Raw genomic sequence first — 27,498 nt, 5'->3', positions numbered from 1 at the left:
AGCAGTCAATATTGCTAGGATCGCGATCGTGTGCAATTGTAAGCTCGGAAAGGTATAATTTTTAAAAATTTTACTTTAGGTCGAAAACGTACCACAAACAAAACACCTTTCACCAAACGGCGCCAGGCTGGAGGCAACAAAAATTTTTACAGTGCATATATTGTTTGACAATATTTTTCGCAATAAAAATATGCACCCTTTTTTATTTGTCACAAAGTCTTGCAATTTAATCGTTCAAAATGTTCCAATGTTTTTCATGAAAGGAGCTTTCTTGTAGAAAAGTTCGTTTATGGCTAATGAATTGTTTTTTCCGGGTGTCCGTCTTTCTGTGGTAATCACACTACAATCTTCAAAAGGCAAATTTAATTGGAAGATTGGCTATATCGGAAATATTTCTTCATATAACCCCCATGTAGACTAATCTTCCGATTTAAGCTCTTGTCGTATTTTTAAACCAATTTCGTGGAAATTATATAGACCAATCTCCCGATTGAAGGTCTTGGGGCCCATAAATGTCGTTTTTATTGACGACCGGGTAAATGTCTATGTTGTGCAATTGTGCAGTTTATTGGATCTTATATATAAAATTCCATTTGTGTTTGTTCCGTATAGTCTCAAAAACGTCTGAACCGATTACCTTGAAATGTTCACAAATTGTCTATGTTGGTCTGGAAGGAAACAGAGGCTATATAATTTTTTGGTTTCGGGAGGGGGACGGATCCTTTCTCTTACCCCAAAAGTACTACCCAAAAGATAAAAGTGGACCGATCGGGACAATATGGGATTCAAATGAAAGGTATTCAAGGGTAGAGTACGAATTTCATAAAAAAAGTTGGGTCCAAGTACCTGGGGGACCGCTCCAGCCCCAAAACCCCTTAAGATAGGTTTATTTGACGATCATGACAATATGATACTCAAATGAAAGGTATTCGGGAGTAGATTAGGAATTAGGAATAGGCTTTATAATTTATTGACAACGGAAGGGGCGGACACTCCGCCGTTACCCCAAAAACACCACCCAAAATCTAAAGTGGACCGATCGGGACAATACGGGTATCAAATGAAAAGTATGCGGGAGTATATAACGAATCTGGCATACAAATTCAAGGCGAAGTATAGGGGGTCACCCCACCCCTACAAAAAACGCCCAAAATGGGCACATTAGCCAATCACGGATATATGGGCCACGGTTTGTTTGTTCCGTATAGACTGAAAAACGGTGGAACCGATTTTTTTTCAAAATTTTCGCTTATTGTGTAGGTTGCTCTGGAAGGAAACATGGGCTATATAATTTTTCGGTATCGAAAGGGGGACAGACCCTCTCCCTTATGCCAAAAACACAACCCAAAATCAAATGTGGACTGATCGGGACAATATAGGTATCAAATGAAAGGTATTAGAGAGTAGAATACGAATATGGTATTCAAATTTGAGCCTAAGTACCCATCGGGCCGCCCCAATCCCAAAACTCTCCCAAACAGACATATTGGACGTTCATTTCAATATGGGGCTCAAATGGCATACAAAATCAGATCGAAGTATAGGGGGTCACGCCAACCCTCAAAAACGCCAATAGACCCATTATGACTATATTATACTTGGCTGAAACGATTTTCTTAAAATTTTCATAGATTGTGTATGTTTATTTGGAGGGAAATATAGGCTATATAATTTTTAGATATCGGGTGGAGGCGAACCCTCCCTTTAACCCCAAAAACGCCACCTATATCCGAAGGTGGTCCGATGGGCACAATAAGGGTATTAAATGAAAGGTATTGGAGATTAGAAAACGATTATGGTATTAAAATTTGGGCCCAAGTACTCAGCGGGCCCTCCCAACCCTCATGTCAATATGGGACTCAAATGAAAAGTATTCGGCAGTAGATTACAAATATGGAGAACATTACTTTCCAGGAACCGAGAAGAAGCAAATTCTCATACATTAATGACTGCTTTCCGATTCAAGTTTAACTCAATGATAAGGGACCTTTTTTTATAATCGAATACGTCCCGCAGTGCAACACCTCTTTGGGGAAAATTTTTAAATGACCACGCATGGCATTTTACCTCTCAAATGTCGCCAACATTAAGAGGGGATAAACACCGCTTTGTCCGATGTTCTCGCCAGGATTCGAACGCGTTCAGCGTCATAGGCTACAATGGCACGAATTCGACATCCGCATTCAGGGAGAAGTGTCCCCACCCTAATAAGACATTAGAGAGTTAAAAAAGGTGCAGCGGAGCGGGCCCGGTTCGGCTAGTTTTATACAAAAAACGCTTGTACTTTGCTATGATTTTTTACTTTTTTATTTTTTTAGTTAATAATTTAATTTTTCTGTATATTTACAGCCAGCTCTATTGTTAAAAAAATATGCACTCAACAGTTAAGTGTCACTAACTCCTTCAAATTATCATATAAAAGTGTGCCATAACCCAATTTGTAAACAAGTGTCATCATGAATCGCTCCACACATGGCAGCATTAAGTCGTCGTCCAGCTCGACAACCGCAATGCGTCTCAGCAAATCCTTTCAGAGTAAAATGGACAAAATGTCGGAGCGTCTGTATGATGTCGTCAAAAGTGGCTTTATGATAAAACGAGCTCAGAACAAAAAACGTTTTACTCCTGTCAACTACAAACAACGATGGTTTGAGCTAACCAAAAGGACGTTGTCATATTTTGATGTGGAAAATGTTGAGGTAAGTGGAGTTTTTGTTTCTTTTAGAGAGAATAACGGATATATGAGATAAGACTAGAGGATAAACAAATGTTAATTATTATACAATAAATTTTTTTGTCACATCATGTTTGCTGATTTTGTGACAACAATGGCAACACCAGTAAGGCCTTAGTTATAAACAAGTAAGAGCGTGCTAAGTTCGGCCGGGCCGAATCTTATATACCCTCCACCATGGATCGCATTTGTCGGGTTCTATGCGCAGTATCTCTTTTTAGGCAAACAAAGAATATTGAATAAGAACTGTTATGCTATTGGAGCTATATCAAGTTATAGTCCGATTCGGACCATAAATAAATGCTGAACATTGAAGAAGTCTCTGTGTAATATTTCAGTTCATTCGGATAAGAATTGCACCTTGTAGGGGCTCAAGAAACAAAATCGGGAGATCGGTTTATATGGGAGCTCTATCAAGCTATTGATCGATTCAGACCATTTTAGACACGTATGTTGAAGGTCATGGGGGAAGCCGTTGTACAAAATTTCTTCCAAATCGGACGAGAATCGTGCCCTCTAAAGGCTCAAGAAGTCAAGATCCAAGATCGGTTTATATGGCAGCTATATCAGGTTATGAACTGATATGCGCCACAGCTACTGGAAGCCATAACAAAACACCTCCTGCAAAATTTCAGCCAAATCGGATGAGAATTGCGCGCTCTATAGGCTCAAGAAGTCAAGACCCAAGATCGGTTTATATGGCAGTTATATCAAAACATTGACCGATTTGGCCCATTTACAATCTCAACCGACCTACACTTATACAAAGTATTTGTGCAAAATTTAAGCGCCTAGCTTAACTCCTTCGATAGTTAGCGTGCTTTCGACAGACAGACGGACGGACAGATGGACGGACAGATGGACGGACAGATGGACGGACAAATGGACGGACAGATGAACGGACAGATGGACGGACAGATGGACGGACAGATGGACGGACAGATAAACGGACGGATAGACGGTCGGCCGGACAGCCGGGCGGCAGGCCGGACATGGCTAGATCGACTTAAAATGACATGACTTCTTGATCGTCATGTCATTTGAAGTCGATCTATATATATATATATATATATATATATGTATATATATATATATATATGTATATATATATATATATATATATATATATATATATATATATATATATATATATATATATATATATATATATATATATATATATATATATATATATATATATATATATATATATATATATATATATATATATATATATATAAATATATACTTTATGGGGTTTCCGACGCATAGTTCGAGGTGTTACAAACAGAATGACGAAATTAGTATACCCCCATCCTATGGTGGAGGGTGGGGTCTCAGACGCATATTTCGAGGTGTTACAAACAGAATGACGAAATTAGTATACCCCCATCCTATGGTGGAGGGTATAAAAATTATGTGCAAAAATGTTGAGCAGTTGTAACTATAAATCATTCAATCCCTTAAACATTAACATGAACCTCTTTCCAAACCCTAATTTTCCCCATGGGATGCCATTATCATTTCAAAGTTTTAAAAGATTCAAAATGAAATGTTAAAGTCAATTTAATGTCCATAAGATCCCTCTATAACTACTTCCTATCTATGATAAGGAAAATACAAAGGAATTTTATTGTGTTCCATCTTTGAGGATTGTATCTGAAAAGCGGCAAGTGTGTCACATTCCGTGCTTGGGTTACAATACACGTGGCTTTTCCGTATGCCATCCCAACTTCCTTTTTTCCTTCTGCTCAAAACTTTGTGTTGTCTATTTTTGGTATTGTTATTAAACGTTGTTTTTATTACATTGCGATGTTGGATCAACATTCCTCGGCCTCCAATGGTGACAACAAAGCCATCATTAACATCTGGGTGCTGCTTTCTTTTGTGGGAGGTTCGTCTGGCCGTTTTGTGTATACCTACGAAAGCCTACTTTTACAGTGGAATTGATGACACAAAGTATGAAAAATTATTTAGATTTGAAATGTATCATGATTGTACAGTTATACCTCGGTTTAGGTCGTCTCGGTTAACAACGCACAATGGGCCAAACAAAGAAAAATTTGAATAAAAATCCACAACTTTTTATCTGTTGATCTGAGCGATAAAAATATGTTTTAGACATTTGTAGAGGAGGACATACACAGAAAAAATATCGCAAAAAATTTTCAATTAAAAATTTAATTGAAAATGAAATCTTTATCAATTAAAAAATTAATTGCTTCAATAATTTTTTATTAAAATCAAATTTGTATACTCTACACCACCACTGTGGTACAGGGTATTATAACTTTGTGCATTTGTTCGCAACGCTTAGAAGGAAAAGAGCTAAACCCATTGATAAGTATACCGATCGGCTTAGAATCACTGAATCCTGATTCGTTTTAGCTATGTCCGTCTGTCTGTCCATGTATTCTTGTGATCAAGTTACAGGTCGCATTTATTGTTCGATTGTCATAAAATTTTGCACAAGTCTCTTTCTTGGTCCAAGGACGAACGCTATTGGTTTTGAAAAATATAGGCACGGGATGGTTTATTCAACACTTCGTGCAAAATTTTGTAAAGATCCGACCAAAATTGTAGCTGATATAGCCATAAAATTCCATATCGGATGAAAGTTATATATGGGACCTTTATCTAAATCTGAACCGATTTTGACGAAACTTTGCACACATATAAGGGCAAAATTTCGTCAAAATCGGTTCGGATTTAGATAAAGGTCCCATATATTACTTTCATCCCACACGGAATTTTATGGCTATATCAGCCACAATTTTGGTCGGATCTTTACAAAATTTTGCACGAAGTGTTTCCCTTATAGTCTCAATACGACTGCAAAATTTTATCAAATCGGTTCAGATTCAGATATAGCAAAATGTGGGTTCCAGCAAAAATAATAGCGGGTACTTTTGGAACCTACGGTTATGGGACCTGCACCTAAAGTTGGATCCATCTAGACCATATTCCAATAAAACTCCCCGTTCCAAATTTCAGACAAATCGGATAAAAAAAGCAATTCATAAGCTTAAGATGTTTATCTAGGTATTGTTCTTCAGTTAAGTCCTGGGCCAGACCTCCTTTAATTTTTAGGTTACTTTAGGTTGAATACAGTATGCGGATATTAATCCGCCCCATGCCACTATGGACATACACCTAAGCCAGTAATCGGCTTGTTGTGCGCTCTAAATGCTAAAAAGTAACCTCGAAAAAGAAAATTTCATGTTAGGAATTCCGTGCTGCTTACAAAATCCGTAATTGTTTTCCATATCACTCCCGTAAGTTGCGTCCCCACCTAAGTACCGGTGTTTGTTAGTGGCGAAAGCCGGGAAATGACATAGGATATGCTCCAACGTTTCATCATATACCCCAGATGCCCTACACATGCCATTACTTGCCGCACCGATTTTGCATAAGTCCAATCGTCTCGTCCTCTCACGATCCGGATCACCCCATAGATTTTCGTCGTCCTACTGACTGTCTCGTAGGCGTTTGCCGCCAACGCCCAATCGGAAGGCTTCGGGCTAACCAAGTTTATAGACGGCAGATCTCTGGTCTTCACTGCCAAATCGTCTGCCCTTTCATTCCCCCTTACTCCGTTATGGCCCGGCACCCAAACGATGCGGATTGTGCCATTCTCAGAGAAGTCGTTAATCTCCTTCTTACACTGCAAGACTGTTCATGACTTTACCCTTCTCGTTATTATTGCCCTTATGGCCATCACACACCACTTTACGCATTCCGTGATCGCCTGGAACGCCGACTACAGGACCGTATTATGGTAAAGCAGTCTAAAACAGATCTCAGTCCCTGTGTTCTTAATGTAGACCCCCATGCCCACTCTGTCTACTAGCTTTGATCCATCCGTGTAACATGATCTTCCAGATGGCAATACTAGGGTTCCGTAAGTCCGGATCGGAAACCTCTTCAGACGATCGGAAACCTCTTCCATTCCTTCCAGGTTTCCTATCGTCGCCTCGATTATACCGCGATGAGCTGCTCCCATCCTTATTCCATTCTCTCATCGCCTTAAGTGTCATAACCGCAGTGGATGCCTCACATTTAATCTGTATGTCAATGGATCGGATATCTAGAATAGTCTCCAGTGTCATTGTGGGCGTGGTCCTCATCGATCCGCCTATGCCAAGACAACATGTTCTCTCGACTTGTTGTATGGTCCTTATGTTGCACTTTTTCTCCAAAGCAGTCCACCAAACTACTGAGGCGGTGGAATGGAATGTAGCTGTTAAACAGTGCCGGAGATATCACCCCGCCTTGGGGAACTCCCTGTTTCACTCTACGTTGCTTCGACTTCGTATCCCTAAATTCCACAAATGACTGGCGACCACACAGATAATTCGCGATCCAGCGTTTCAGGCCTGGCTGGAGTGACGTGTTGGCGATGTCCTCCGTGTCGAATGCCTTCGACAGGTCCAGTACCACGAAAACCGTCCTATCACATGGCCTGGGCTTATTGCAGCCACGGCAAATGTGTGCGGTGATGGCATGCAAAGCAGTTGTGCTATGCAGTCTTCGAAATCCATGTTGATGCTCGGCAAACGGAAATTCTCCTACGAGACTCGGGATGAGTATTGCCTTCTTTGCTACTGGTGAGAGAAGAGAGATCGGTCTGTATGACTCCCCCAAACACGGGTACTTTCCAGGATCCAATAGCGGGATCACTCTCCCCATTTTCCAGACATTGGGAACTTTAAGAATGTTCAAAGATTGGTTGAGGACTGTAGTATGGTACTCAACTCCATATTAATCCAAAATTTTTCATCATCAGTGTAGAGATTCAGTCGGGGTCCAGCGCCTTGGATGATTTGACGTCACGGATGACATTCGTTATTTTGGCTGTCCATCGGGTCGGAGACCACGGATACGACGAATGGCTCTCCTCCTTGCCCTGTCACTCTCGGGATGCACAATAAATCGACGGTTGAACAATCTGGCGCATTTCTTCGGATCAGTCATAGTAGTAGTAGTAGTAGTAGTAATCTTTATTTTCATTATTTTCTTTTTCAATACAATAATGTCTAAATAAACTTAAAATAAAATAAAAGCAATATATTAGCGTATTTCAGAGTTAATCCATCAAAATAAAGATTTACGGCTATGACTTCAAGTCGTCAGCCGGATTTAAAGAAACATTTTCAAAGCTGTGTTTAAGGGACATTTTAGTCTATGCTTAATAGTATTAGGCGTACTCGGTTAATATTAGCTTTCGGTATTGTAAGGCATTTTTGGTATATTTTATAAGATTATCCCAGTCTGCTACCTCTCTTCCATCTAAGATGCTAATTAATTCAGGTTCTGTCAGCGTCGGCCTGTGAAAGAAAAGCATGCGTTGGCTTCTTAGTATGGGACATACGGCAAGAAAATGGTATATTGTCTCTCTCTCCCTCAAATTGCATAGCGTGCACAAATCGTTGTCAACCAAATTTAAGCCTCTTTGATTAACATTGAGGTATATCAAATCGACCCGTGCTTTAAATATCCACGTAATGTCCTTAACTTTATATTCGCCATTTAGGTACAAACACCCTCTTGTGAAATCCAGGTTTTTATAAAACCGTGACCTGCTTTGTAAAGCTTTCTGCAGCAATCTTTGCTTGTTAGCTTGCGATAGTGAATCTATGATGGAATTAGTCATACTGTTCCATTCACCTTGCGTTATATTTCCAACCAATGGTTGCATATCCAGCTCATTTAGAATGTCGTTTAAAGCTTTCACCCAAAATATTTGTTTCTGGACCATTATAAGTGTAAGTTTATGCGGCAGTCTATCCCTTTTATATCTGTACAACGTACTAGATATATACTTCAAATGCAGTCCCAGTGTGTATAAATGACTTTCTTGTAAGTCTGTTTCCATATAGAGAGCATAATTTGGTGTAGAGTCTGGCAAATTAAGAACAGTTTTTAAGAAAAAACGCTGCAATTGGTCAACTTCTTCAAAATATTCATAGCCCCAGACCTGCGCTGCATACGACTGTACCGATCTGCAAACCGCCATGTACAAGTTCATAGTTACGTCGCTAAAAGTGACTGAGGTCCTGTCTACCGGGGGTCGAGAGTGACTTAACAGTAGACCACAGCTTGCCTAAACTGGTGCCTAAGTTGCATTGCCCCAAGTGTTTCAGCCACAAATTCCGGTTATGTTCGTTGACTGCCCTGTTAATTTTCAAATTCAGCTCGCTGATTCTGGGGTTAGTGGGGTCCATACAACGAATCCCATCACGCTCATCTGCGAGTACCAATGCCTGCGCTGGGAAATTGAGCTCGACTTGGGGTATTCGATCGGCTGATATAGAGCGAGCGGCTGCTGCGTTAATGATGTTTCGGAATTTCGTCTTGGCAACTAACACATCTGAGGCGGTGTCAGTACACTGAAGCCGCGATTAGTGTACTCTCTGAAGCCAGCCCAGTCGGTCTACTTCGGATTGATAAACATCCGGCGCTCAGAGGTTATGAAGTCGGGTGGTCGGTCGATGGTGAGAATTATGGGGAGGTGGTCAGATCATAAAGAAATGACGGCTAGCCAGCATACGTCACTCAGAAGATCAGGGGATGCAATAGAAATGTCGGGCGAGCTGCTAAACCTCCTCGTAATCCTAGTGGGGGCATCCGCATTCACCATGCAAAACGTGGAGCCTTTAATCTGCTCTGCCAAAGCTATATACCGTCGTTACAAAGGGAGAATGCCATTAAAGTCGCCTAGAACTAGACAATTATGGCCAGATAGTAGCCCACTTATGTCGGGCTTGTAAGCCTGGCCGTTAATTGGGACACAGCCACCAACCGGCGGTATGTACTCATTGTATAGCTCTAACTTAGCAGTATGGGACCTGACTGCTATACCCATAAACTCCATGTAGATAGCAGTTAGGTCCGGTACTGCCGATATAGAGCTATACTACGTCTACATAAAAACTGTAGAGTGATTACAACTGACGGACACACTGACCGACAGACGGACAGACACACGGACATCGTTAAATCGTCTTAGAATTTTAGGACGAACAGAAATATTGGGTTGCCCAAAAAGTAATTGCGGATTTTTCCTATAGTCGGCGTTGACAAATTTTTTCACAGCTTGTGACTCTGTAATTGCATTCTTTCTTCTGTCAGTTATCAGCTGTTACTTTTAGCTTGCTTTAGAAAAAAAGTGTAAAAAAAGTATATTTGATAAAAGTTCAATCTAAGATTTATTAAAAATGCATTTACTTCCTTTTAAAAAATCCGCAATTACTTTTTGGGCAACCCAATATATGCATTTTGTAGGTTTGAAGTGACTAAATGATCCCTATGGTGGTGGGTATAAAAAGAATCATATCAATATTTTTACCGACAAAAGTTTAAAAAAATTTCCAAAACAAATACTTCTATTTCCCTAAAGTTTTCGTAAACTTCGGCGATCATGCCATTATCATTTACTTCCATTTTCAAAAAGAGGAGTGAAAATCTTATATTTGAAATCTAGCCTTATATGAGAGCTTCATCAAAATATTGATTGATTCGTCCATGGGTTGGAATATGTGTATTTGCCATGCCGAGAAAATGTCGCTTGCCAGTTTTGGAAAAGATTTGAGTTAAAATGTGGGTTCCAGAGCAAAAATGCCAAAAATAGCGGGTACGTTTGTATGGGATCTACACCTAAAGTTGGGTCGATCTGGAGCATATTCTTATAAATCTCCCCGTTCCAAATTTCAGCCAAATCGGTTAAAAAATACGAATTTTCTAAGCTTGAGATGTTTAGGTAGATATTGTTGTTCAGTAAAGTTATCCTGTGCCAGTCTTTCTTTAACTTTTAAGCCAATTAGTATTTCCAGTATACCATATCATATACCACTGTGTAACATTCAGTTCCGCTATCATTATTCCTATCTAAAGTTCTCTATGCGTTTTGTTGTTATAATGCTAAGAGTTACATAAAGTTTGGTAAAGAATTTTTTTCCAATATTTTCCATATGTAACCATCCGGTGTTTTATTATTATTGCGTTGTTGTAATGCTTCTCTGCAGACTCCGACACACACACACACACACACATACACTCAACATTACCTACAACTTATGTTCGTATCCTTGTGTCACATACACTTGTTTGTCTTCCCATTGCCTCTGTGGTTGTTTATTTTGTTTTTGGTTTCTTTTGGATGTGGGTGTGAGGAATGCGTCTGTATTCATCTAAATACCGGCAACGCAATTTCGCTGTCGTCTCTTCTCCGCCCCACGTCTCAACTACTACCCTATCTATGTGACTCTATTACATGTGACTGGCATTTATATTAGTATATATATGTGACACCAATACCAATTCCAACACCTCCATCTTTTCTATCATATGGCCAAGAAATTGTTATGCGCCTTGTCTACTCTTCATTATCAGCATCATCTTTATTAGAATTTGCTAGATTTGCTTTAACGCTCTTCTTTGCTCCGGCATCGGCTTTTTTCTTTCGGTGTCGCATCTGAAAAGAAGAAGCAAAAAAATGACAACAACAGAGAACGGTCTTTGCTCATTTATCCGTGTTTGAATTTGCCATAGGCCGCTTGTATTTCGTTCACATCCTTTTTCGTCCTGCTGATGTGCTTGGCCACACCAGAGCTTTATATGCATTTCCAATCTCCAATGTTTTGGTATAATAACTTCCTTTCCGGCAAACCTATGCTTCCAGTACACGGACAAACACACCCTTATGTCTGTAATTCTCTTGATTGTGGTAGACTTTGCCAGATGTTGAGTTGGATGCAATCCTTTACGGAAAGTAGAAAAAAGTTTTCATAGACTTATTTCTCCTCTAAAAATATACTTTTTTATGAAATATGCAAGGGTTAAATATATCGGCGAATTAAGTATCATACTCTTAAACTAGGTTAGGTAAGAGTGACATTGTTTTACATGCTCACCTAGACAATTTTAATTAAGTCCTTTGTGATAACACAGTAGCGACAGACCAAGCCCTCTGGTGGGAATCGAACCCAAGACCCCCCTCTGGCAGTATGAGCACGCTTCCATCTCTACAACAAATTGAAAGGATTTTGCTCTATTGAAAACGAAAGCAAAGTAAGTTCTTTGGTTCTTACAGGGTTGCGGAGTCTAGCCCTCGACTCCGACCCCGGGTTGGAATCTTAGTCGGAGTATTAAGTCGGGGTCGGAGAGCGGTTTGGAGTCCGGGCTAACGTGCTCAACTCCGAACCAAACTCCGACTCCGGCTCAAAAGTCCGACTCCGATTTCGAGCCCGCAACCCTGGTTCTAACATTGGAATATTCTTTGCAAATAAAATCACTTTACTCGCAGATTTTTTCTTAATTTTTATATACCAACATCTGGCAACATTGTTTTGTTATATCCGACTATAGTCTCAAAAACTCCTCTCCTCGTGTTAGTTTTATTTACGCATGTATTTTTAATTAAAAATTATAACGAAATCCTTACAATTGTATATCCTTATTTTCTCATAAAATTAGCATTGCGAATACAGAGAAAACGTTAACACTCTTATCCTTCAAGCTATTTTTCCAAGTTGGATATTTTCCATATGAGTAGAAATGCAGTTGTTGTTGCCTATGCGAAGGCATTCCACACATTCATAATTCAAATGAATTGTAAATTTTTTTTATTTTAATTTAAGAAATAAAATTTTCTGAGGATCAGCCCTGAGAATGAGGATTGTTGATTTTCCGAAATCTCGGCACAAATGAAGCCTTTTAAAATTTTATTTCAAACGTTATTTCAGAGAGATCGTCAACCCTCAGGGTAAAATATTTTGAAGAATAAAAAATAAGTTAACAGCAACATCAAAGGACAAAGAAGTTGGTGACTAAGGCCGGGGACGGTGCAATGGATTTTTACGGCTGTTGTTCCGCCTAATTCTTACCTATGGATGTCTGGTGTGGCATAAAGCAAAGAATAGTGCCCCAAGAGAGGCGACAGAAACTCTACATGGGTGGGATTTTATCCTCTATCTTGCGGCTTTACTATAACGGATCTCGTTCAAGAGGCGATGAGGAAACTGTCTGGATAGGCAAAGGCCAACGGACTTGGCATAAACCCCAGAAAGACTGAGCTTGTAGTTTTAACCAGGATGATGAAACTGGGTGTTTTCAGGTCCCCTGAGTCAAAATCCCAGATCCATTTATATGACATCTATATCAGGTTATGGACTGATTTCAACCATATTTGTCATAGCGTCATGCAAAATTTCAGTCAAATCGGATAGGATTTGCTTCCTCTAGAGGCTCAAAACCCCAGATCGGTTTATATGACAGCTATATCATGTTATGGACCAATTTCAACCATATTTGACACAGTTGTTGAAAGTCATAACGAAACACGTCATGCAAAATTTCAGCTAAGTCGGATAAGTATTGCGTCCTCTAGAGGCTCAAGAAGTCAGACCCCAAATCGGTTTATATGACATCTATATCAGGTTATGCACCGATTTCAATCATACTTTGCACATATCGCAAAAAATTGAATTAAAGTTGAAAAAAATAATCGCACGATGTTCACGATTTAATTCCATTTTTTGGGTGAGATGAATCTTTTAAGTAGAAGTAGTTACTGTAAACAACACAAATAGCGCTCTTATGTGAAAACGTTCTGAGTACGTACAACATCAAAAACTTTGGACATTGTTCTATAAAACTGGGGGATGGAGAAACGGCGTGGCCCATAATATACGGCGCAACTTACAATATACCTAGGGTGTCTTTCCAAATAGGCAGGTTGGATGTCGTTTTCCCGGAAAGGGATCTCTTGGATGGGACACCGCGAAAGGAAAGGTTGTTAGATTCTATTGGGTCCTGAGCAATAAAGGTGTGGCGGGGAACGAATCGTCGACGAGCCGACCAATAGTGCATTGCTCATTGGCGCTGATCGTGTAACGGTATCAGTGAGCCATCTACTGTGCAATCTTCTTGGTAGGGTGAACGCCTTCCACGATGACCACGTGAGTGAGGCGTGGTTTGGAGTTCTGAGTTGCAAGGTGGCAAAAGCTCTTTGTATGAGTATTTTGCGAAACAGGACGTCACATAATCTGTGGTCTAGAAAGCATGACTTCTGTTTTGATGAACACCTTTTAAGTTAGGTTAGAATGGCCGTCCTCACTTAGAAAATTGTAAGTTCATTGTAATACTACAGTAGCGACAGACCAAGGCTTCTGGTAGAAAGGAACACCTCTTTCCTTGACTAGCTGATATCCTCCAAGCACATAGTCCTTTTGTCATTCCGAAGTTCTGCAGAGGTCCGAATTTATTTTATTTTCTTAATTTTTTTTTTTTATTTTATTCTATTTTATTTTATTTTATTTATTTTATTTTTTTATTTAATTTTATTTTATTATACCCACCACTGAAGGATATTCATTTTGTCATTCCGTTTGCAACACATCGAAATATCCATTTCCGACCCTATAAAGTATATATATTCTTGATCAGCGTAAAAATCTAAGACGATCTAGACATGTCCGTCCGTCTGTCTGTTGAAATCACGCTACAGTCTTCAAAAATCGAGATATTGAGACTTTCCACAGACTCTTTGTTTGTCCATAAGCAGGTTAAGTTCGAAGATGAGCTACATATATCGGACTATATCTTGATATAGCCCCCATATAGAGCGATCCGCCGATTTAGGGTCTTAGGCCAATAAAAACCACATTTATTACCCGATTTTGCTGAAATATGGGACAGAGAGTTGTATTAGGCCCTTCGACATCCTTCGTCAATTTGGCCCAGATCGGTCCAGATTTGGATATAGCTGCCATATAGACAGATCCTCCGATTTGGGGTCTTAGGCCCATAAAAGCCACATTTATTATCCGATTTTGCTGAAATTCAGGACAGTGAGTTGTGTTAGGCCCTTCGACATCGTCCGTCAATTCGGTCCAGATTTGGATATAGCTGCCATATAGACCAATCTCTCGGTTTTAGGTTTTGGGACCATAAGAAGCGCATTTATTGTCCGATGTTGCCGCAATTTGGGACAGTGAGTTGTGTTAGTTCGTTCGACATCCATCTTCAATTTCATTCAGATCGGTCCAGATTTGGATATAGCTTCCATATAGACCGATCTCTCGATTTAATGTTTTGGGCCCATAAAGGGCGCATTTATTGTCCGATGTTGCCGAAATTTGGGACAGAGAGTTTATTTAAGCCCCTCCACATATTTTTGTAATTTGGTCTAGATGGATCAAGATTTTTATAAAGCTGCCATATAGACCGATATCTCGATTTAAAGTCTTTGCCCCAAAAAAGTCACATTTATAATCCGATTTAACTGAAATTTGGCACATTGGCTTATGTTATCGGTTTATTTTTAGACAAAGCTACTAAAAAGACCAATTTCGAACCGAACACTGATTTTGGTAATAAAATTGAATGATTTGCAAGCGTTGCTCGTTAGTAAGTCTATTCATGATGAAATGTCAAAGCATACTGAGCATCTTTCTCTTTGACACCATGTCTGAAATCCCACGTGATCTGTCAAATACTAATGCATGAAAATCCTAACCTCAAAAAAATCACCCTTTACTATTGAACAATGACTTGTAATTATAAGTATTTGATCCAAATCGGATCATATTTCGATATAACTGTTATTAGACATAAGGAATGCAATTTTCACCGGATTTTGATGAAAGGTGGTTTACATATATACCCGAGGTGGTGGGTATCCAAAGTTCGGCCCGGCCGAACTTAACGCCTTTTTATTTGTTTTATTATACCCTCCACCATAGGATGGGGGTATACTAATTTCGTCATTCTGTTTGTAACTACTCGAAATATTCGTCTGAGACCCCATAAAGTATATATATTCTGGATCGTCGCGACATTTTATGTCGATCTAGCCATGTCCGTCCGTCTGTCTGTCGAAAGCACGCTAACTTTGGAAGGAGTAAAGTTAGCCGCTTGAAATTTTTCTCAAATACTTAGTGTAGGTCGGTTGGGTCTTGACTTCTTGAGCCTCTAGAGGGCGTATTTTTTATCCGATTGGAATGAAATTTTGCACGACGTGTTTCTCGATGACTTAACAACTGTGCCAAGTACGGTTCGAATCGGTCCATAACCTGATATAGCTGTCATATAAACCGATCTGGGGACTTGACTTCTTGAGCTTCTAGAGGGCGCAATTCTTATTCGATTTGGCTGAAATTTTGCATGAAGTATTTTATTATGACTTTCAACAACTGTGTAGAATAAGGTTCAAATCGGTTCATTACCTGCTAAAGCTGCCATATAAACCTAGTTGGGATCTTGTTTTATTTTAATTTTTTATTTTATTTATTCTTAAAATAAATCTTTTATCGTCAATTTAGTTTCTCTTCCATACTTTCAATTGGCGTTTCTCTCTCTGTTATTCCAAATATTGTAAAGAGTTCAACTCTACACAAATTCTCTTCTCTTTCTCTGTTCTCTCGCTGCTATTGCTCACTGTTGCCACAGCCTCACAATAACAATAACAGAATATTTTTCGCCAATTTCTTGCGACTGGAAAGGAAAATCTCTACACCTGTGTGCACAACATCAGACTATGGGGTTATGGGTAGCAACAAACCACCCTTAAGGTATGGTATATGGGACTCAAACACACACACACACACACCCAAACCCATTGGCAGGAATAAGTTATCCTTATGAATCCTGCTTCTATTTTTTTGTTGTTGTTGTTGTTGTTTTGAATTGGATGAATGAATGGAAGTGTGTGTGGATGGATGGTGGGTTGGTTAGTTGTTGGTAGCCATGGGAAACGAAACGAAAATATGAAAATATACGAGGACAACCACGACGAAGATTAAGTTCAGTAACCGCCACCAAAATATACGAAATTCAGTATGACGGTTACTGGGAAAACGATTGCACACGAAAAGCGATTGGCAACTAAATAATTGAAAATTTTTGCAACCCTCTAATAAGAAAAAGAGCAAAATTTTGTTTATCTTAAAAACCGGCTACAAGGAATATCCAGCATATTTAAAATATTTAAAAATATATTAAAGTTTCTTAAATATTTCATTTGTTGTGGGTGTTAGTTTGAGGCTTCTGGAATTACAACAGCCGGCAACAAAATAACCGATTTAGTGTTTATACCTGTGTATATGTGTTTGTCTGTGCCAATATGTCATTAGTGTGAAGGAAATAAAACAACAACAACAGATCCAATCCACCCCTTATTTGTTGTCATTTTTCTCCTGGTTCATTTTCCTTAGACGAAGTTCCTGCGAAGGCTAGATTCGTTGTGTGAAAAATTTAACAACAGTTCTTGAGAGTCATTCGATTAAAAAGCAAAACAAACAACCAAAGCCAAAGCCGGTGGAAATTTTTTAATAAAATAGAAAATAAAAAGAAAAGAAAAAGAAAAGAAAAAATAAATCCTAGAAGAAATTCAAAAAAGTGTTTTGTGAAGTTTAATATATCATGGTGCAGTATTTGCTAATGGCATAATTCAAAGCTATAGATAAGGAAACCGAACATAAGTTCCTTAAAAACTCCACCCATTTGTCATAAAAAAAAGAAAATAAAAATAAAAATTAATCTTGTAATAAAGCTTTAGAAAAATTATAAAAAGACAAACTAAGTTTGCCGAAAATTGAAACAAAAAAATTTGTGTGACCCACCCTTTTTTCTTCTAACGAAAACCGCTGCCCAAATCAATCAAAACAACTTAGTCACCTTGCGCGTCCCCCCATTATTTAAATTCTCTGACATCCGGCAACTCTGTTAGAGCATAATCCATATGTGTGTGTTTGTGTCTTAGTGTTCATAAAGATAGCCAGTCTTAAGCAAGCAGCTCCTTTAGTGCTCGACTATTTTCCCTTTCAACTTCTGTTCCTTTAGTGCTCCCCATGTTTGTTGTATAGTGCTCCTAAAACGCCCCTCGCTTCGCAAACTACCAAAGGGGTGCTGTGAAAGAAATTACACATTTGAAATAAATTAAAGGATAACCCACTAGGAGTAGAACCAAGAGCCAGCCCTTTGCCACCTTGGACATCATCGTCACTATTTGTTGTACTCATTTTGTTTTGCTTTTGGCAAAAAAGGGGGACAACAACACTTACGCTTGAGTGCATCCTGTTGTGGAGAGTGTTTGTTGTTGGTGCGGTTGGTTAAACAGTTCTTCACTCGCTGGCAACTGGCGACACAAACCGTAAGAAGGAGATTATAACACTTCGCTTCAATTCGGGTAAGTTGGACAATTAAAGTTTTAAATTATTTAATCGCCCCCTTTTAAATGAAAGGCTTATGACTGCCATAAGGGCGTTCATGTGAGTTATGAAACTCACATAGAACGAAGCCCACTTCCCTACCTATGATTTTATCCTTAAAATCCTCTCTGTTATCATTTATATTGATCTCTTCCGGTCTTTCATAACCAGCACCAGTTCCCTTTCCTAGATTCGTTTTCCCTAGCTTCTAGTTTTTGTTTTCGTTTTATTCTCTATGGTATTGCCATCCTTTTGATGCTTTATTCACAAACACCGAGTGCCGAGAGACAGAGAGAGAGAGCAGAGCATCAAAGGATGAATTGGTCGTTTCATTGCTTTTTTCGGCCGCTTTCAAAAGCGTTCAGCCATATCAGGCAACCGGCATATAAAACCAAACTTTGGCCCCTTTTTTCACATATGGTGTTTTCACTCTACCACCCTCCCTTTCCCCTAAGGACCCCCACCAAATCTGATGCAATAAAACAACATCTCGAGTTATTTATGGCTTTTGAGATTTGTAATTTGTTTCGGGGCCAAAATAGGGATAATAGGGGAGAGAGCAAAAAAGCCAACATTTTATAGCCGGCTTTTTGTGGAGCATACCAACACAAGCAAACATAATGACTTGAACTACATACAAATTGAAAGGAAGTTTCATCTATTAGTTTTGTGTGCCGGAAAAGGGACTATTCAACAAAATTGCTACAATAAATCCAGCAATCGCATCTTGCGATAGTTATGGAATGGGTTTGACTATTAACTAATTTTTACTCTTTTAAAATACAGGAAAAAATCGATAAACAATTTTCATAAAAAAAATTTCATTGAAAAACCTGTAAGGAAAGACAAAAGTTAGCCGGAGCCGACTATATAATACCCTACACCTACCCTAAAATTAAAAATTTGGGCAATAGATATATGTATACGAGAGTTATATCTTAATCTTAACCGACCTTTTTTGAACAGATCGTTTGAAAATTGCTTATATAAACCGATCTATCGATACGGCCACATAAGTGTAAATCCGGCGATAAGTATATAAAGGAGCTATATCCAAATTTGAACCGACATTGATGAAATCTAGCAGATATGTTAAGATCAGTAACAAAACAATCCGTGCCAAATTTTGTGCACACCGGTTGAAAATTGTAGTTACTACGACCATTAAAGTCCAAATCGGGCGATACATATATATGGGAGCTATATCTAAATCTGAACCGATTTTGATGAAATCTTGCAGATATTTTCAGATCAGTAATCAAACAATCCGTGCCAAATTTTGTGCAGATCGCCTGAAGATTGTAGTTACTACGGCCATTAGAGCGCAAATCGGGCGATACATATATATGGAAGCTATATCTAACTCTGAACCGATTTTGATAAAATCTTGCAGATATGTTAAGATCAGTAACAAAACAATTGGTACCAAATTTTGTGCAGATCGGTTGAACATTGTAGTTACTACAGCCATTAAAGTGCAAATCGGGCGATACATATATATGGGAGCTATATCTAAAGTTGAACCGATTTTTACCAAAATCAATAGCGTTTGTCCCTGGGCTAAAAAAGTGCCATGTGCAAAATTTTGTGACGATTGGACAACAAATACGACCTGCACTTTGATAACAAGAATACATGGACTCACAGAAGGACAGAGGGACAAGGCTAAATCGAATCAGAAAATAATTCTGAGTCAATCGGTATACCTATCAATGGGTCTAGCTCTTCTCCTTCTTAGCGTTGCAAACAAATGCACGAACTTATAATACCCTGTACCACAGTGATGGTGTAGGGTATAACAAGTAAAAATGCATTGGATACCCACCGTCTCAGATATGTATGTAAATCACCTTTCGTCATAATCCAGTGTAAAATGCAGCTGTATGGAAACATGATCCGATTTGCATCAAATTCGGCACGGACATTGAGTGGTCTAGAAGAAAAAATTTCGAGAACAAAATATTGGTCTTTTTGGCAGCTATATCCAAATATAAACCGATCTTAACCATATAGGACACGTATGTCGAAAAGCCGAACATATGTCACTGTGTCAAATTTCAACGAAATCGCATAATAAATGCACCTTTTATGGGCCAATACTGTCGAAAAGCCGAACATATGTCACTGTGTCAAATTTCAACGAAATCGCATAATAAATGCACCTTTTATGGGGCCAATACTTTAAATGGAGAGATCGGTCTATATTGCAGCTACACCAAATCTAGATTTGGTGTAGCCACATTAAAAAAGGATGTCGAAGGGCCTAATACAACTCACTATTCCAAAGTTCAGCAAAATCGGACAATAGATGCGCCTTTTATGGGCCCAAGACTTTAACCGAGAGATCGGTCTATATGGCAGATATATCCAAATCTGTACTGATCTGGGTAAAATTAAAAAAAGGATGTCGAAGGGCTTATCACAATTCATTGTCCCTAATTTCAGCGAAATCGTACTATAAATGCGCCTTTTATGGGCCCAAGATCTTAGATCGATAGATCGGTTTATATGGCAGCCGTATCCACATCTGGACCGATCTGGGTAAAAATTAAAAAGGATATCGATTGGCCTAACCCATTTCACTGTCCCAAATTTCGGCAAAATCGTACATGAAATGCGCCTTTGGTCTATATGGCAGCTATATCCAAATCTGAACCGATCTAGACAAAATTGAATAAGAATGTCGAAGGGCCTTACACAACTAACTGTGTCAAATTTCTGCGAAATCGGACAAGAAATGCGCCTTTTATGGGCCCAAAACTTTAAATCAGTAGATCGGTATATACCGCAGCTATATCCTAATCTGGACCGATCTGAACCAAATTGAAGAAGGATGTCGAAGGGCCTAGCACAACTCAATGTCCTCAATTTCGGCGAAATCGGACAATAAATGCGCCTTTTAGGGGCCCAAAACCTTAAATCGATAGATCGCCCTATGTGGCAGTTATATCCAAATATTTACGGATCTGGGCCAAATTGAAGAAGAATGTTGAAGGGCCTAACACAACTCACTGTCCAAAATTTCAGCAAAATCGGACAATAAATGTGGCTTTTATGGGTCTAAGACCTTAAATCGGCGGATCGATCTATATGGGGGCTGTATCAAGATATATATAGCCCAACATAGAACTTTACCTGCTTATGGGCAAAAAAAGAATTTGTGCAAAGTTTCAGCTCAATATCTCTATTTTTAAAGACTGTAGTGTTATTTTTACGACGATCAAGAATATATATACTTTATTGGATCGGAAATCGACTTTTCGATATGCTGCAAACGGAATGACAAAATAAATATGTCCCTCTGTCTGTCGAAAGCACGCTAACTTTCGAAAGAGTAAAGCTAGCAGCTTAAAATTTTGCACAAATACTTCTTATTAGTGTAGATCGATTGAGATTGCAAATGGGCCATATCGGTCCATATTTTGATATAGCTGCCATATAAACCGATCTTGGATCTTGACTTCTTGAGCCACTAGCGGGCACAATTCTTATCCGGTTTGGCTGAAATTTTGCACTCTGTGTTTTTTATGATTTTCAACAACTGTGCTAAGTATTATTGAAATCGGTCCATAACCTGATGTAGTTGTCATTTAAACCGATCTGGCGTCTTGACTTCTTGAGCCTCTAGAGGTCGCAATTCCTATTCGATTTGGCTGATATTTGTTATGTCGTTTTTTTATGATTTCCAACAACTGTGCTAAGTATGGTTGAAATCGGTCTATATCCTGATATACCTTCCAAACAAACAGATATTGAATCTTGACTTCAGTCCATAACCTAATATAGCTGCCATTTGGCGTTTTGACTTCTTGAGCCTCTATGAAGCCCAATTCTTATCCGATTTGGCTTAAATTCTGTATGAGCAGCACATTCTCCAAACTTGGTTTTCAATAAACTGATTGTGACATTCGCTGTGTTGCTTTTGGCACCGTCCTATTGGAACCATTTGTCCTCCAAATCCATATCACCCAAATGGGCCCAAAAATATTGTGCTATCATTGAATGGTAGCGATTCCCCATCACAGTAACGTAACGGTCTTGATCATCACGGAAAAAGTCCCAATGACGCCGCCGGCCAATAGACCGTACCAAACTGTAATTTTTTCGGAATGCAATGATGACTCATGGAATACGTGGGGAATGCTGTCTGACCAATATCATATATTCAACTTAGTGATGAAGCCAGAAATGACCCATCGCTGAAGACGATTTTTCGCTGAAAATGATGATGTCACTGACTCCGAATTTCGGTAGTAAATTTTTGATAGTTTCGACTCGTTGTTGGCCCATAAATCATTCCATCATGAAATGACAAACCTCAATGTAGAGAAATGTCGAAAGAGAGGCAAAAAATCTGGCGTCGTTTGCTGTCCCTATCGGTATGCTTTTGTATCGTCCCTGAAAAAAAAACCCTGTATCACCGGTTGAATTACAAGCTGTGTCCAATAGAGTGGCTCCTTGGTTTAGGCAGATATACTCTGCTTGTATCAGCAAAGGTAATTTTCATTACAAAAACAGCGAAATCTTTTCACACAAAGTAGAAAGATTTTCGTCCTATTGCTCTGTCATTTATGCTGAAGACTCCGGAGAAGTTGATAGGAACATATCTTAGGGGAGAGATCCCTGCAATTCGCCTGTCTCGACAACAGCATGCATATAGTAAGGGCAAGTCCACTGAAGTTGGTATCACAATGAACGAAAATCGTCTAAGTGAGTCTGATGGCAGACTGCTACTTAAACCTAATCTTACCTAACCTAAATGTACCACTATTCCTGATAGAACCAATTGGATCTACACTTTCCCGGGTAATAGAAGGTTCCTAACCTTCTATGAGTGCTCGTCACACTTCGAGAGAAACTTTAAGCTTGTACTACGCGTCTCAGTCGCCGCTGGCTCTTCGGTTCCAGCCTGACTATGATCCCCATATATGATCAACGTTTCAGATAGGCTACGCTCATAACCATAATACAACCAAATTCGTAGGATAAAGCGTTCACATTATTTACAGCTATTGTGATGTACAATACATAACTCAATTATACCATAGTTCACAGACTTTAAAAATTTGATTTCATGTTTGTTTTTCTAACGATCTACAAATATTTTCTAATGTTCCATATGGACATTATTCAAACAGCTGTTCACATTTGGAACTTTTATATTGTTTTAAATGCACTGTTCCACACCCTCACAAAAGGGATAGCCGAAGATGCCTAGGATCTTTTATACTTTCGAAGGACAAAGTATAATTTTAAACATTTTGTCATTCCAACTCCAACTAAATCCTCTGTTTTCTATTACACGCTACTCAAGCAAATATCATCATCATGGTCATGTTCTTACCACCCTCTGTCTGTTTGTTTTATAATCTCTAACAAGAATTGATATTCATTCTGCCTTTTCATAAGGAAGTGAATAGGGATATAGAGTGAGTATGTCTCGAACAGCAGTGTGCGTGAGCATTTTGAAATGGAATCAATCAATTCCTCCCCGGAGTATTGTAATTTCCTTGGAATGAGTCCAATGAACTCATCTCACACATGAAGAGACAGACATAATTCAGCCCGCTAAACACCCACGACAAGAGCGATTCGTGCACTTGTGTATCCTCTTGGTAGGACAAGACGTCCTGGCGTATATCACAATTGTGCGGTGTTAACTAAATATTTGTGAATTGCCCAAACAATGGGAAGTGCAATTCGTTTGTGTTTTCCCCCGCCCTGTTTACTTTCCGTTTTGCAATCAATGACATTGTTCAAGCGGAAAACCTGAAGTGCAAAAAAACATTACTGGTTTTTATTGTTATATCGAAGCATGAAGACTCTCATCTTTAAATGGTAGGTTTGTTTTACGTATACATATTAAAAAAAAAGCTTATGCTACGAGCATTTACAGGCCTTTTTCGAATTGCTGAACAATTAAAAATATTATATTTCAACATTTTATTATAAACAAGCACACCGCTTCGCTACACTCTGAAATGCCTTTTTGAAAATGAATTTATCCTTAAACATTTTTGGTCCACTTCACATCCACACTAATTGATTTGACCACAGACCCTTTTTTTCCTGAAATATTGTCCCGGTTGGCCTACATGACATATTGGTGTTGTTTTTATTGGCAGAGGGGGGGTCTCCCCCTGGCACGTAGAACCAAATGCCAATATTGTCCACAACCATTTATTTTATTCCTTTATTGTGTCGTACTACATGTCTTACTGAACGGCTCGACATGGCCCTGACACTTGAATCCTTATATTAACATCAGATTCGAACTATGTCATAGACCATTCTTTTAAGACCCATATTGTCCCGATCAAACTACATGCCCTATTGAAGGATATTCAGTGCGTGGGTTGGTTCCAGACTCAAATGTTTATACCAGATTCCTAGTCTACTCCCAAAAACCTTTCATTTGATACCCCTTTTGTGACGTTGGACATACATGTCCGTTTTAGGGGTTGGGGAGGCATCGTAGACACCTTCTATCAAATTCTTGTAACAGATATGTACTATACTCCCAAAAAACTTGCATTTGATACCCTTCTTGTCCAATCTGCAAAAATGTCCTGTAAGGAAGTTTATAGGGGGTGGGGAGATCCCTCAGACACCTAGGGATACATTTGAATATCCGATTTGTACTCTACTTTCATTTGATAACCATATTGCCTAAACCGGTAAACGTGTCCTGCTTGGCATTTTTTTGGGGGGGTAGGGGCCCCCGACTCTTGTGGACAAATTTTTATACAAAGTTCGAACTCTACTCTTAAATACTTTCATTTGATATCTTGAATTCGGTAAATTTGCCCGCTTGGGGTGGGTTTTGGGACGGGTCATCCACCAAGTTATTAGACGCCAAACTTTTATACCGATTTTTTGTTTTTGGGTTACCATAAAAAATTCGTTGTACCCATCTCCAAGGGGTTGCCTCCCCCCTTCCCCCCTTACTTGTTTGTATGCATGTTACATGAGATTCTATTGGGGGGGGGGGGGGGGGGGGGGGCACACATTGTCATGGTCGGTCTGAAAACTTATTTGGGGTTATTTTAGGGCAGATCGCCACCTGGATACTTGGACAAAAGTTTTAAGTTCATATTCGTGATCTACCGTTCATTTGAACCCCATATTTACATGATCGGCTTATGTCCCAGTTTGGGAGGAGTTTTTTTTTGCCATATTCGTAATCTACTCCCGAATACTTTTCATTTGAGTCCCATTTTGATCGTCCTATAGGCCTATTTGGGTCAGTTTTGGACTCGAGGCGGGCACCTAGGTACTTCAATCCAATTTTTAATATCGCATTTGTACTCTACTCCCGTTTACCTTTCATTTGAGTCCCATATTATCCTGATCGGTTCCCTCTTAATTTTGGGCGGTACTTTTGGGGCGGCTTTGGGCTTGGGGCGGCGGTCCCCTACACAAAAAAATCGCCAAAAAAAATTTAACTGAAAATAAAATTGTTTTGAATAAAAAATTAATTGATTCAATAAATTTTAATTGAATATGCGTTTTTTCAATTACTGTCGTGATCGAAATTTTTGCCACTTTTAATTAAAAAATTAATTGATTCTATTATTTTTTTTAATTAAATCTGAACATTTTTTTACTCGCAATCGTGATTAAAAATTAAGTAATTTTTAATTAAAAAAATTAATTGACGAATTTTTTTACTCTAATCTATGTTGCTTAAGTAAATTTAATTAATGACTGTTTTGTCCCCTGCAATACGAGTATAAAGGGAAGGAGATTTCATAGACCCATGCGTCCCACATTTCCACAAATCTATAGCAATACCATGTCAGTCATTTCTACGGACATTTGCCCATACAACGCACCTCAAGTTTATCTTTCAGGAGGTAAACATCTATGTTAGGTTCATGTCTGGTATTGTGTCCCCACCTAAGTGCCGGTATCTGTTAGCCGCGAAAGCCTGTCAATGACATAGGAAATGCTCTAACGTCTCATCATATTTCTCGCATGTCCTAAACATGCTATCACTCTTAGTCCTTATCCCGTTATGATACCGAAAGCTATACTGACCTCATTCTTTCTTCCTTTCAGTAATAGCCTCTTCTTCTCACGATCTGGATCTCCCCATAGGATTTTCGCCGTCCAATCGACAGCTTTGCTGTTTCACAGTGAGACATGCACATTCGTCACCCAGACCCTTAACTCGGACTGCGTCGTCCCGAAAGGCTTCGGGTTAACCTAGGCAGTTCTCTGGCCTTTACTGGCAATAATACTAAGAGTCATAAGAAAATCCTTCCTGCCAAATTTCGAGAGAATCGGTTACTAAATGAACAATTTTTCATAAAATCGGACAAACATTTATATGGGAGCTATATCTAAATTTCGACCTTACTCAACATATAGTGTGGTAGTCGTCGAGAAACGCGTTGTACACAATTTTGGCAAGATTGTTTAATAAATTCGCTTGCAGTGGCGATGCGAATGTATATATATATATATATATATATATATATATATATATATATATATATATATAAGAGCTATTCCTAAATGTTTGCTATTCCTAAATGTTTACGATTACAAATGAGCACTTTATTGCAATATTTTTCAAAATCGGACGAACATATATATGGTGAACTTCTTAGACATTGTGGTAGTTGTTGTTGTAGCAATGTTGTACACACTGAGGCGGCAGCCATTGCCGATGAAGAACTGCATCGGGTCAATCCGGTACGTAGAACCGGCTGCCAAGGGATTGCTATTGTGGTAGTCGTCGAGAAAAGCGTTGTACAAAATTTTGGCAAGATTGGTCTAGGAGTGAAAATCAGGCTCTAGGAGTGCAAATCGGGCGGTATATATATATGAGAGCTATATCTAAATCTGAATTCATCAGTAATTGCGAGAGTCAAAAGAAATCCTTCCTGTCAAACTTCGATAGAATCGGTTAACAACTGACCACATTATTGAGATATTAGTCCAAATCGGATGAACAGATAAAAAAATGTTTAAAATTTTTCTTGGGGGTGCTTAGTCCAGCATCTAGAGGCCTTCTTACGCTTATGCCTCCACCCTGGAGGCTGGCAGATAGGCAACAAACAGATAAAAATTGCTTTCCGTAGTTGCTCAAAAAGTCAAACCGAGACTATATGGGAACTTTGTCAGGTTATGAGTCGATCCTGACTATACACGAATGTTGGAGGTCATAGTTGAATTGCAAGCAAATCGGGTATGAATTGCGCATTCTATGGCCTCAAGAAGTACATCGATTTATATGAGAGCTACATCAGGTTATGAAACGTCTCAGATCATACTTGGTACGAATGTTGCAGGTCATAATAGAAGTCATTGTTTCAGCCAAATTGGGTGAATATTGCGCACTCAAGAGGCTTAAGAAGTACTTTCAGCAGATCGGTTTATATGATCAGATTATGGACCTTTTCAAACCATACTTGGAACGAATGTTGGAGATCACAATCGAAGCCTTTTTTCGAAATTTCAGCCAAATCGTGTAAAAATTGCGAACTTTAGGGGAGATCGGCTTTTATGGAAGCTATATCAGGTTGTTGGCCGATTCTAACCATATTT

General features: G+C 39.0%; 1 protein-coding gene across 2 annotated transcripts in view; it reads left to right on the top strand.

Annotated features, from left to right (window-relative positions):
• The window catches only part of LOC106085990 (tyrosine-protein kinase Btk29A), a 491,172-nt gene that overhangs the window by 20,214 nt on the left and 443,460 nt on the right, over positions 1–27,498 (top strand). For both annotated transcript variants that reach the window (XM_013250481.2, XM_059364170.1), the window contains exon 2: positions 2,350–2,699. In XM_013250481.2, coding sequence (XP_013105935.2) covers positions 2,457–2,699 — 243 coding nt within the window. In that variant the 5' untranslated portion in view covers positions 2,350–2,456. The remainder of the gene's footprint in view (positions 1–2,349; positions 2,700–27,498) is intronic.

The sequence above is a fragment of the Stomoxys calcitrans genome, chromosome 3 (assembly GCF_963082655.1).
Source record: "Stomoxys calcitrans chromosome 3, idStoCalc2.1, whole genome shotgun sequence".
Lineage (NCBI taxonomy): Eukaryota > Metazoa > Arthropoda > Insecta > Diptera > Muscidae > Stomoxys > Stomoxys calcitrans.
The sequence above is the reverse complement of the archived record's forward strand: the minus strand, read 5'-3'. Positions and strand labels throughout refer to the sequence as shown.